The 13,654-nt window shown below is 29.9% G+C and overlaps 1 protein-coding gene across 2 annotated transcripts; it reads right to left on the bottom strand.

The window, feature by feature from the left end:
• Positions 1-2,514: 2,514 nt before the first annotated feature.
• On the bottom strand, positions 2,515-7,795 carry LOC132943195 (nematocyst expressed protein 3-like). Of its 2 annotated transcripts, XM_061012061.1 has the most exons (6): positions 7,637-7,795; positions 4,755-4,917; positions 4,628-4,724; positions 3,779-4,041; positions 3,425-3,705; positions 2,515-3,133 (listed from the first exon to the last, which is right to left on the bottom strand). In XM_061012061.1, exons 1-6 carry the CDS (start codon positions 7,643-7,645, stop codon positions 2,813-2,815), a joined length of 1,134 nt encoding a protein of 377 aa, XP_060868044.1. In that variant the 5' UTR covers positions 7,646-7,795; the 3' UTR covers positions 2,515-2,812. The 2 variants fall into 2 exon arrangements, with proteins under 2 accessions (XP_060868044.1, XP_060868043.1); XM_061012060.1 differs by having other exon boundaries at positions 4,628-4,917.
• Between the last annotated feature and the right edge of the window lie 5,859 nt (positions 7,796-13,654).

Genomic DNA, 13,654 nt, shown 5'->3' with positions numbered 1-13,654 from the left:
TCTCAAGTTCAAGATAATCATCTATAGTGTTTATTCGCCAGCTGGAGGTCAGAGTGTCAATTTATATTATTAAACATGTTTGTCCAATCTCCGAATTCAATACGACTGTCGATGACAATACTAAAAACTCAAATTTCGGTTAACTGTGTAGAACATTGTGTGGGTCCATCCTTTTGTGGTTTGCGGGCCAATTTATAAATTTATAAACAATAAGGGGGGGGGGGGCGCCAAAAAAAAATTATTTGTTTTTTATTGTATAACAAACATATTATAATATAATGCACTAGTAAGCTGTTACATGTAGAATACGTATAGACTACCTAGTATACTGCTGGCGAGCCATATCCCACCGCCTTAGTTTTTTTTTTAATTCATAAAATTTATATACCCTAAAATGATTAAATATATGTACTAGGTATATCGTGTATGCGTCTTCTAAGAAAGGCCAAAAAAAGGCTTTGAAGGCCGTGGGTTGGACTACCCTGGTATAGATGTAATTATTTCCCGGTAACTCGATGACATATTATAGTATCGTGGATTAGTCGAACAATATTATTTGTGGTTAATTATTTGTGTTAACTATACCTACCTACATAAATAGTAGGTAGGTATAGTTAATTTTCGGAAGTACGATTATAAACTCCGTCAAATGGTTTACACTTCTAAAATATAGCTTGAATGTATGTTATATTGTCTATACTATTGTGGTTGTTTTATCGTTACTACTTTTATTTTTTTTAAAAAAAGGTCACATTGATATTGGTAGTAGTGGGCATCGAAATGACTGACAAACGAGCCAAAATTAGACATATTTATCATTTATTGACATTCACAGATTTAAAAAAAAAACTGATTAAACAAACAACAGCGCTTTTGGCAAAATATAAGTGAACAGCTAAACAAATAAATCAAATTAAAATACAAAACAATCGCTTAGGTATAAGATGAAATAAAAACCCAAGTACGTATCAGTATCAAAAATTAAATCGGGCTAGAATTTGACATACCAGACTACACGTCTTGGATTCCCGAAGGCAAAATGCTACCCTGTCTAACGTCAAACAAGCGGCAACACCACTCAACAATCATACGCACAATACATATATTTAATGAATTCAGTCATCCAGACAATAGACAACAGACAAAGAATGAAAGAACACAGGTTTGAACTCTATATATTATACCTTCCAAATATCCAATAGCTGACAGTTTAGGCCCACCAATGAATATAATACAATTCAGTTTTTTAATCAACTTCAAGTACCTCTGCCTATATTTGATAAACTATAATGATCATAAATGTTATACATAGGTACTTAATAAATATCGATGCCCGATGAATCTACAATAATATCATTATAAATATTTAGATTATCATTTCCATAATTACCTTGATTACTTATTACAACAATATTGTTATTACTATTATGATATCATACTACTATTGTTCATATGTATATAAATGTATTATGTATAAACAATCCATATTCTACTATGATTACGTACTTAATTTTGTGTGATTTCAATTTGAATCTTGTCATATTTATTTTTATTATTTAAGTACAATCTATTAATAATACTAATATTTTATTATGCCTAATGCTAATTGCATTCATGTAACGCTAATTTCGATGCAGGATAAAGATCAAAAAAAAAATATGTAGGTAGGTATTACTTATATTATTATATTGTTATAAAACCAGGCAAGATTTGGCGTTTTATTTCACTGGCCTTAAATATAATTAGGTACAATCAGTATTTCAATATAAAATTATTATCACAAATGTGTCTAAGTACTAAGTACAAATTATAATTTTACTGGTGTATTACAATTTTATCATTTGATTTCAGCCACTTTGTAAACTCCCAGTTCGGGTGCATACTTTGCCACATAGGCTGTCGTGTGCTTGTGAACTGGTGTTAAGTCAATCGTTGGTGTTAAGTCTAGTGATATAGCAGTGGCACTTGGTTCTGCAATTGCTGTAGCATTTTTGCCTACAATCGCTGTGCCTATAGGTCCAGCTCCGGCTCGGCCACCGATTCCGGCGAACGCGATACCCTGTGGCTGAGCCACTGCTATCGTTGGACCTATTATATACATATGATACACATTTTAATTATAACTTTGTAATGAAAGAAGTTGTAAATTATGGCCATTATAGCCTGTTATAGGTACATAATATAAAAATAATATGTTACACCATAGTTATGCGTAGTACTATTATTACTATTATATTATGTAAAGAATAATAAAAAATCAAATTATGAAGTTCTTACGTTATCCCCTCCCAATTCCTGTCGTTTTTTTAATGTAAAGTTTTAACACTCAAACCTATTTAAATTTTAAACTATATCTGAAACAGTAAACGACCCTGTAAAGCAACAATATGTATGCTCTTTAGCAAGTTTTTAAAAACAATGTTTGATGTCAGTGTATTATGTCAATATATGACTTAAGAAATTGACATAAGATTGTTGCATGAAAAGTATAAATTGGTTAAAAGGTTCAAACTATTTAAGCAAAATAAATACATTTTTTTTTTATTAACCAATAATTTTGTATTTCACATTGAAAAAAAAGTAGTTTTAAAATACAAGGATATTTTCGAAATATGATTTATTTGACAATAAATTCGTATTTTAACTCAGCTTCTATATAATAATAGTAATATGTGCATCAAACTGGCTCATGTTACTATTATATTCATATTGAATTCAAACAATATATTTTATTATATAAAATAAGATTATAAAATTATATTTTGAATTGGAAAATTGTATAAAATAAATTCAGTCGGGTCATAGCTCCAAATTAGTTCGAACCTGTGGCTACTTTAGATTGTGGTTGCTGTTGGCCTTCGGCATTGACTTGGAGTCCGGTGACATTCGAATCTACGACAACAGAGGATTCGTCTTTCTGGGGTTGTTGGTCGTATTGTTGAAATTGTTCCGGTTGTTGTTGGAATTTTTCCGGTTGTTGTTGGAATGGCTGATCTTGATGTTGATGTTGGAATTGTCCTTGTTGGTATTGTCCCTGTAAGTGTTGTTTCTGGAACTGCAAGTATCGCTGGTAAGCTTGTGCTGCGGTACCTTGGTTGGCCTGTGGGGCCTGGTAGTATTTTTGATCAGCAAACTATTAAAATAAAAACAAATTGTCAATAATAGTTACTTAATAAGTGTATATGTATTGAACAATAATTAATAATAATATAATATTGTTAGGCATTCATAGAGAAATCTCTGTAGATATTAGAGACATCGTAAAAAACATGTAATTGTATTGGTGTGAACGTAATGTTTTAATCCATTATAATATGATTATATATCTATAGAACACTATATAGACGATATTAGAACATAGTTAAAGAGACATTTATGCGGGGGGTGAGCTGTGCGTGGCTTAACATTAATTATATTCCATTACCGGTTGTGGTGTCTGTTGGAACACTGCAGATTGAATATTTTTCGGGAAAAGAAAACTTGAAACTGCGCCGTTATTTGCTGCGTTCAACTTTGCTGGGTCATATGCTGCTTGTTGAAAAGGTGCTTGTCCATAAAATTGTGGTTGACCGAAGTACGGTAGAGGATAGGCAGCGAATTGTTTGGACGGTGATTGAGAAGGCTGTTCGTCGCTAGCGACTTCTCCTGATTTGGGTGCTTCTTGTGTAGCTGCAGGTTTGTCGCCCTTTGCTGGACCTTCGGCGGCTACGAATGAAAAACATGTATAATATTATATTGAATTTCGTGTTTTGTTTATTTCTATATTTTATTGTCTTACATGTTTGAGTGTCAGGAGCTGCAGCCGCCGCGGATTCTTCTGTTTCCGAAGCCGGTTGGGTGCCGTAAGTCGGCACGTAGCTCCAGAAACTGTTTGTTAAGTATTCTGCCCAGCCTTGAGCTCCAGCTCCAGCTCCAGATCCAGCTCCAGCTCCAGCTCCAGCTCCATCATTTTGAACGTATGAATATGGGTACTGCTGGGCTTGAGCATAGGCTGGGTAAGGAGCGTATCCGTAATAATAAGGGTTGTAGGCAGGACTAGCTCTAAAAAAAAGATATGAAACATATTTTATCAACCAAAGACAAAGTTTTAATTTATTATATCTGACGCTATTTGACGATATTTTTTAAACTTCAGTATTAATTTTATAAATTTGAGAATTTTATTGATACTTATTAGTTATTTGATGTTTAAAGACTCGGTCAAACAGAAGGCGGTCTGCCATGGTGTACGGGTACGCTGTCCGCGCGGTTGTATTATTTTACAGTGTCTGCGCGGACAGACCGCTTTGTGTTTGACTGAGCCTTTAAATTGCTATTTTTTTTATATGTTATATTACTTAGAGTTTATTAATTTCAAATATAATATGTGACTAACCATTATAATATAAAGGCTGACGCTGATTAAATTATAATGATTATATTAATAAGACATAATAATTCTACAGTGTATTGTCATTAAGTATATGTCTATAATATAACTAAATACAGTTTTTAACCTTTCAATGCGTGACTTAAATAACATTTAGGCAGGTTAGGTATAATATTGACATAATATTATCTTACATAACAGGTACACTATATAATATGCTTCTCGTTGGTGATTCGTATTTGAAAATATTACACTTACGGTACCAAGACTTGTCGGTAGTTTCCAGGGGCAGCTGGATATGCGGCAGCTGGATATGCGGCGGCTGGATATGCGGCGGCTGGATATGCGGCGGCTGGATATGCGGCGGCTGGATATGCGGCGGCTGCTACATAGGCGGGCTGCACATTGTATTTCGGTTGTGCAGAGTAAACTTGGGGGTATACATTAGGATATGCTACCGGGTACGGTTGAGGGTAGTATGGCACAGCCTGGTTGGGTGAGATCTTGCACTGAACACTGACTGCCAACAGGCAAGATAGAGTAATAAACTGAAAAAAATTAATATAACATATTGATCATAAGACATTACGAACCATTTATTTATAAGTGTATACCTATAACTAGCCATAACCATTTGATTTTATCACGTTTGACTGTATTAAAAACATAATAAATTCGAGAGTGCCTATAAACTTACATATTATCAGTATTTCATAGCAAAAGACATTATAACTTGTTCGGTTGGCGAAAAAATTACAAACTATAACCTATATTATATTTCATGAGTATTTGCAATCCTTCGTATTTATATTTTTTTTTTTTTTTCATATTTATAGAGCATTAAATCCATGTCAAGCTGATTTTCAGCTATTGCGTATCGTGTGACTTATAATTAATGTATGTATAACAATATTATTAGCTCCAACTACCTATTGGTACCCGGTACAGTGAGTATCATTATAAAGAACTATATTATAGTTATGAAAGACTTTAATTATATGTGGAATACTCTATACACGGCATCCTAGATTCCCTTCACTTCTTTCGTCCCGGACACGGTGACGAACAATGTATCGAATAGAAAATACATTTTTTTAACAATACCTATACTATAATTTTGTCAGAACAATGTTGGATATTATGTAGAAATGATATCGGATCATGTAAGTACTACGTTAATTAATACAACTATTTACAGTCATAGCCTATATAATATATGCGAGCTTATTCGAGAATGTTCACTTGATTCAATATTTATTATTATTAGATTTTTACGTATTAAAACGTTATTTTGTTCGGTCAAACAGAACGTATTGTTACCGAAAAAATGATTTACCAATTATTTTAAAAGATGTGTTATAGGGTAAGGTTAGGACTTGAAGACAAATGCTTTTTTTTTATGTCAATAGAAAAATAATTTTAAAATTAAAATTTGTTTTATTGAATTTTTAAGATGATAGGTGAACATTTTTTCTCTTTTTTTTTGCCTTTTTCTACCCATAAATGCCTTTTTTTACTTTTTCTCTTTTTTAATTTGTATCTGTTCAAATACCAATTGACCTGATAGTTTTTTCTACATATTATCAACAGAACAAACCGTCAAGAGCTTATGAAGACGACGCATTGTCGATGTTATGTTTAAAACTAGTCTTAATGGGATTTATTATCGGCGATAACGATAAAGTATTTGTTACGGAAAGTTAATTTATCGTTTTTGTAAATGGTAGTTACTTTTTTTAATACAAACCAATTAAATTTATTAGTACATTTTGTAATTGCTTTCTTATATAAACTAAATGCTTTTTTGGCCTTTTTTCACTTTTTTTTATTGATTATATTGTCTTCAAATCCGAACCCTGGTTATAAGTTTCTATATAGGCGATCGTTACGAATAAATCATTAATACATAAATAAAGAATCACGGGTAACACACTTTTTATGTCCTGCAACCACTATAGTGACATAAATCGACGATAAACATTTTGAACCGGGTACATAATTCAAAATGTTGGTTTCATAATGCTAAAATATTTTTATTTGTCCATATAGAGGTATAGGATTCTAAAAAATAAGATTTATTATATAAATAGTTAAGTATTAATTAATATGAATTATAATATAATATATATCTCAGGACAAGTCATTTTATATATTATATAGATTCTGTATTTTGTTGTAACAATTATTATTTTTAATGAGAAAAATTAACAAATAAATAAAAACTTAATATCCATTTACATTTAAAATACAAATACTCATCACATTAAAATATATTAAATAATAAAAAAGTAATTAGGTTATAGGTAATGATTAGAATCCAAAATCATTTAGAAATAAATAAATAACGAATGACACGAAGCATTATAGTATAATTATATGTAAAAAAAATGTTTGGATTTTGGTTCGTTGATCTGACAAAATGAAACGGGTTTTTTTTTCTAAGACGACTAAATGGTAAATAAATGGAGGGTCATGATTATTATACATGTTGGGCGTAAATTATATTATACTAATACTTATTACACGCATTAATCTTGAACAGATTAAAAATTCGAGGTTAAGAAAGGTTATTGCCACTATGCTCCCAATTAAAGCTTGTAAGAATATCGTCTACAATTAGACAAGATTTTACATTGCGAATATCAAGACTTGAATTAAATTAATTGAATGGACATCTTAGTATTTTACATAGGTACCTATATTATACGTTTCTTCATAAGACGTATTATGGTATAAAATATTGTAAAAATTATTGTTTTCTTTTTAATGTACAAAAAATATACTATTGTTCTACGCATATGTAAAAAAAAAAATCAAATTCAATATAATAAACTGTTATTGTATATCTACATTTATACTGGCTTAACAATTAGCTATAGTTAGATTAATTTTATGTTTAAAACTGTAAGCTATATGCAAGTACCTACACAAAACAAGTAAAACACAGGTTAAAAGACAGTAAATTACTATACCTAGGTACCACAATAAAGCATTTCGTATTTAAAAGTATTGATTTAATATGAACCGTTAAGTTTTAAATAAATGTTTTGAATTAACTTTTAATATTACGAATTTTACTAATGAAATATAGGTACAAATGAATATCTAAAAGTTGCGATTAAAAAGTGTAAAAACCTACGATAATTGTATAAGTTTATTGCCATAAATGTGGTATTTGAAAATTGAATTATGTTAAAAACAGTTATAATATTTTTTTTTAATGTTTGTAAAATAGTAAATATCAAAATTACTACGAATAATGCTTACCTTGAACATGATTGCAGACTTGAGAAGACCAGTTCAGTGAAGTGTACGAGGAACGTCTACCTGCAAGGCTTATAAAGGAGTTCGACTCCCTACCATCGAGCTGAGGTAATTGCCCAACGATTCGCTCCGGTAAAACCAAGCTGAGGACTTACGGTAGGTATGGAGAAAAACAAAAAAATTATAGATTCTTGACATGATCTCCATCAAAGTGTAAAAATCGATAACTGCTTGAATTATAACATTATTAATATTATTAAAACCTGATTGTAACAACGGACGGCATTATTTTAATTCAATAAAATAATTATGTAGATTCAACTTACTATATACGACCTATTAATTTGTTATTTTTCGTGAATAAATCAAATACTTGCAAACAAATTAATTAATAAATGACCGTTAACTCGTAGTAATTAAACATTTTATATTTTAACATATTATAATATTGAATCATTTGAACGCATCATTCATGTACCTAATTAACAAATTGTGCCTGTACCGTTAATTACTGGATGGGTGCGTAACTTAAAGCATTATAGTTCAAATTATTCGAACTGTGTAATAATGAAATATTCGCACAGTTAATACTTAATCAATTTGGAATAGTTTTAATAAAAAAATTACAATAATTAATGTACCTACTTATACTATATTTAAAATTGTTTTATATCGATCTAAAGAATATACATTATACATTATAATATTATAACATTGTATCAAATAGTAATAAATACGTCGTATAATCTCCGAATATGACAACAAATGGTAATAATCGATTATGAAATAAACAATAATAAACAAATACTTTATTATGTATTGGCTATTGATATAATTTGTTTAAAGGGCTTACATTTTAGTAATGGTTGCCTAGTCAAGAATGATCCACCTATCATAAGATAAGTAATTATTATGTGATCCACAATGATAGATATTATATGCTGTAAGACTTTCTAAATTCTAATCGAAATATATTATTAATTGTTATCAAATACTTTGCAATTAATTACACACTATAGCTGCAGATATATAATATATATATAGAACGGAATCCATAGACAATAAATACGTTATATTTAATACAAACGGCTCTCGTATGTGTCATGTAAGCAATTGTCATGTACTTATCTCTATTGGTAGGTACAATAAAATTATTATTAATCAGCACCTATATGGGCGAAAGGTATTATAGGCATACCCTTATGCAAATGCGAATAAAAAGTGTTATTATATATTACAGACTATACAATATACAGTGATTAGCACTTGTCAGTTGTCATTTGGCGATTAAATTAAAATATATATTAGCAAAACAATATTCAACTTAATATTATATAATTTGTACACTCCCATTTAAGAATTACATATTTACAAATCAATTTTATTCCAAATCAGCAATATATATTCCCATTGGAATGTAGAAAACAAACCTCCATACCTAATACAAAATATAAATTGGGATAAAGGTAATGGGTTTTTAATATTTAAGCTTAAAAATCATTTTCAATACAAGCAAATGTTAACGTTTATTCAGAATTAAAATTAACTTTCATAATGTACCTAGGTACTGTTATAGAATGGTAATATTATGGTATACTATTTATTTTACGGTTAAAAAAATACTTTTCTTTATGACCAAACTTTTTGTATACCATTGGTAGTATATTTTACTATTTATGTTTGTGTGTATCGTATATACATACCATTATTATGCTTTGGCAAATTAGTCAGAATTAGTAAATTCTTATTATTATATTTTTAAAGCCACACTTTTTGAAAAATGTTATTGAACTCACAGCTATCCACAAAGCATGGATATTCAATACGTTTTTCGATGTATAAATTAATGATGACAAATTAGTACATATTTTACTTCATTAAAATATCGTAGATCCGTTATGTTATATTAATATATTATATTAGTGCCTGATAATAGTAATATACAGAGGGGTTTAAATTCGCATAAAATCTTTAGGTTAGGTTCGAAAGAAGAAAAGTTTTCGAATCCGTTTTTGTCCATCGCGAATTCTGACAAATATATATTATTTTAATTTTGTTCCTTTAAAACCAAGAATGTAATATGTTCATATAAACCTAATATGTAGATGATTAACAAAAATATGTTTTTTTTCAAATATAAATTAGTTTATTTTATAATTTATGGGCACATCTATATTTATATATTTTTATAGCGCTAATATCACGTAGAGAAAAATTTTACAAAATTAATATCAACAGTTTTTAACCGAAGAAACGATTAAGACCAACAAATGAAAATAAAGTACCTACCTATATGTACATACGGATGACGTGACAAAAAAAAAAAAAAACCACTGTTTGATGACATGATTATTGGTTCATAAAGGTAGGTACTGATATTCTCACGGTATTATATATTACGATGTTGACATTTATTTTATCCGGCGTGTATACATATACAAAACATATACAATACGATTATCGGATTTATATTTAATGGGTTTAAGGGGGACGTCGACATGTTGGACGTTACATGGGCTTATAACATCGTGGCGGTCAAGAACATATAAATATATTGAATTATAATATTACCCGTACCGCAAAGTTATTTACTCGATATTCGCGCGTAGGCTCGCTTTACATGCACTTCCAAAGAACCGGTCTAATAAACGATAAATTAACCTGACCGGACGAGTATTCATATCTGTACTAAAAAAAAATAATAATAATAATAAATTATATAAAAAAAAACGTTAACTTTGGGCCGTTGACCCTGACCGAGAACTTCAAATGATATCGTATTCCAAAATCACTCGACCCTCCTGCAGTCCGATGGACAGATTCATTCTGGATAAATATCGCATTGTAATTTATTGTACGGTTTATATTTCATACTCACATACACACAAACACACATGTGGAAATTCAGATTTCATAACATATTATGGAAGTTATATGATTATATTGCCTACGAGAGTGATAAGTAATCGTCTTATAGTCATCTCCTCGAATATTTTTTACTCTCGCCCGTCAAGGCCAAGGTTTTGTATTATAGTATTATTATTATTTTTTCATCCTTTATATTATTATGATTTTTAATGCATAATAATATAAATATTGATGAAAAAAATAAAGCCCATAAGAATTTTCTCTTTCAGTGATGATAATATTTCGTCGTCGAATGGGCCAGGATCGTAACATTATTCTATGAATTCCAGTATACATTATCATACAATAATATCGATTGTAGGTAGGTTTATTCAATGATTTATCATGTGGAGCGATATTAAAGCAGTTCATTTACCCTGCAAAATGTTGTTATAATACTGAAAATAGGTAAGCACCTACTCAAAAATTAATAATTTAGTAAGTCTAATGAAAATATTTTTATTTTTATGTCAAACTATTGTCTACTCCTAAGTCCTAATATTTATAATATTTAAAGAAATAGGTAGGCACAACGTAGCTCGATTCATTAAGAGCAACAGGTATATGGAATGGGAAAACGGGCTTATTCTTTTTAAATGTAATACTTTTTAAGTTCAGTTCAAAAACCAAAAGACATTTTTCACTTCATTACATATAAATTCGAAATATTCAAATATCTCATATTACAATCTATACCTAATGCTGTCAATATATATGATTGTGAAGTGCAAAAATAATAAACATAATTTATAATTTATTCTAGTGTCAAAATATTGGAATTTATTAGAGAATAAAATTATTATTACTTGTAGCATAAAAAAATCTTATTTTCCTTATTAAAAAATAAGTACATTCTACTTACTTGCATATTATAAGTTTAATTTAAATAAAATAAAAAAAATATGTACTTTTAAACACTTAGCTAATATATAATGTATAATCTTATATTATACTATACAAATTGAAATTTATTAGTTCTCGAACATAAATAAGTACCCTGAAATGTAATATGCATGGAACATGTAATTTAAACGCAAAAATTTGCACCTGATTTATATTTATTATTTTTGAATTTGCATGTTTTTACATAAGCAATTATAATGAATTTATTTTAAACTTAGATACACTTTAAATTTAAAATATCAATATGATTATCATCATATTGCCATAATGCCATAAGATTAAAATATAAAATCAATTTCTTTATTTTTAATTTACTATATTATTATTAAAAGTTATATTCATCAACGAATATTCACTAAAATGATCAAATATATACAACTAAAACATCGTAAAGGCAAGTAATTATGTCATCTAATATAATAAAAGTAAAAAAAATCTTAATATTCAAATCTAAAAGTTTTTGATATTTTATGGGCAACTTTTTTTTTTTATATATATATATGACACTACTACATGATGGAGGGTGAACTGTTTGCACATTACTTGGCAGCATCGATTACTGCAATATACAATAATATACAACTGTGGTTGACTCTCATGAAGCCAGACTCTACTTTCCTTAGCTGAGCTAGTGTGTATGTTTAGATTTCATGTAACAAGAGATCGTATATAATCCTTTTACAAAGAGCTTACAATCATTTTATAAAAGCGTATCTACAATCGTTTTACAAATTGTACTAAAACAATTTAATTGTAACTTACCTAGCAATAATATATATTATAGAATGTTTTAAAAAAAATATCTGGTTGCAACAATAAGTCTGAGCCCTATTTATTATTAAATCGTCATTGTAATGTATGCAGAACGGTCGTTTTTAAATATTTTTTAAACCTATTTTTGGTATTGTTGAACCTTCGAAAATGCGACGGGACAATACATATATTGTCGAACGCCAACGCTAAGTCGGGTCTGTATGGACTGTCCATATAGGTATATTCATATTTTATAATTTGTGTTCCATTCAAACCATTTAATGTAATATTGTAATATTATTATAATGTCATCTCACAATAGGCGTTCATCATAGGCACGATAAAAATCTTGGAAACACGGACATTTTTTTTTTTACGGTCAGACGAGACTAGATTTCATTAACTTAATGGCCCGACGACTGCAGGATTATAATTTTTTCTGGTGAATGCGGTTTCCTCGTTAATAACGCATCTGCCATCTGGTAGGCCGCAAACTGCACATTCACATCGGCAAACCGCTCGCAACTCGACGTCGATTATCGTTTGAAACGACGTGACTTACCCGAACATGGGAGTTCCGCAAGTCGTCGAAACATTTTGCGGATTAAAGGGCTCAAAAAAAAAAAAAAAATTAGGCGAAGTATTGCGGTACATTTTACCTACATTTTTTTTTCTTCATATTTCGTTAATAATCTACGCAAATTATTCCCTTCGACGTTGCACACACACATATAGGTACAACGACGATATACATGGTTTGCATAATGCAGTTAGCATAAATTCGAAAGGTCTTCGACCTGAAACCCACCGCGGTAGGGCGTTCCGAACAATCTGGTTTATTCGACGTATTATATACATATTATGTCTGTTCCAACTTTTTAAAATTTTTTTTTTTTTACGTACGGCCTTACATTTTATTCTGGCCACTTATGGACGCGACATATTATATATGTATATGTTCTATGGGTGAGCCAAGCCAAGCTTTATCGGTGCCAAACGACCTACACGGCCTTTTTTAAATTAACACACGTCGATTGTTTCCCACCCGAACGACAAATAAAAAACAACTTCAGGACGCACTTTGATTAAATAAACGCGAAGATTCGAGAAAATGTTAGACACGCATTCAGCGGACAAATATTATTATATTGATATTGTTAAATCAATAATAATTCATTCAGTCAGCCGATGGTACATAATACGTAGGTGTAAAGGTAGAAAAATGATATTGTACCATCGTTGTGTGCGCGATGGATTTAAAAATCGTTCATTTACCCACCGAATAAAATAATAGTAAATCAAATTCACGCGTTTGAATCTTAAATAATATAGATAGATATTCACTCACATTCTGTAGCCACGGCCTAAACGGAGACCATACAACTGCAGAGGTGCAGGCCGTTATCGGGGGCCGTAGAGTTTAGATTTTAGAATAATTAAATTATTTACGATAAACAA

The sequence above is a fragment of the Metopolophium dirhodum genome, chromosome 4 (assembly GCF_019925205.1).
Source record: "Metopolophium dirhodum isolate CAU chromosome 4, ASM1992520v1, whole genome shotgun sequence".
NCBI lineage: Eukaryota > Metazoa > Arthropoda > Insecta > Hemiptera > Aphididae > Metopolophium > Metopolophium dirhodum.
This window is presented reverse-complemented; position numbering and strand designations above follow the sequence as displayed.

Bases quoted from the DNA above. Each gene is read 5' to 3' on its own strand.
- LOC132943195 (XM_061012060.1), bottom strand. The intron at 4,042-4,627 runs GTAAGTGTAATA...TCTTTTTTTTAG, and splicing joins TACCGACAAGTCTTGGTACC to AGCTAGTCCTGCCTACAACC. The intron at 3,706-3,778 runs GTAAGACAATAA...TTTCATTCGTAG, and splicing joins AGCTCCTGACACTCAAACAT to CCGCCGAAGGTCCAGCAAAG.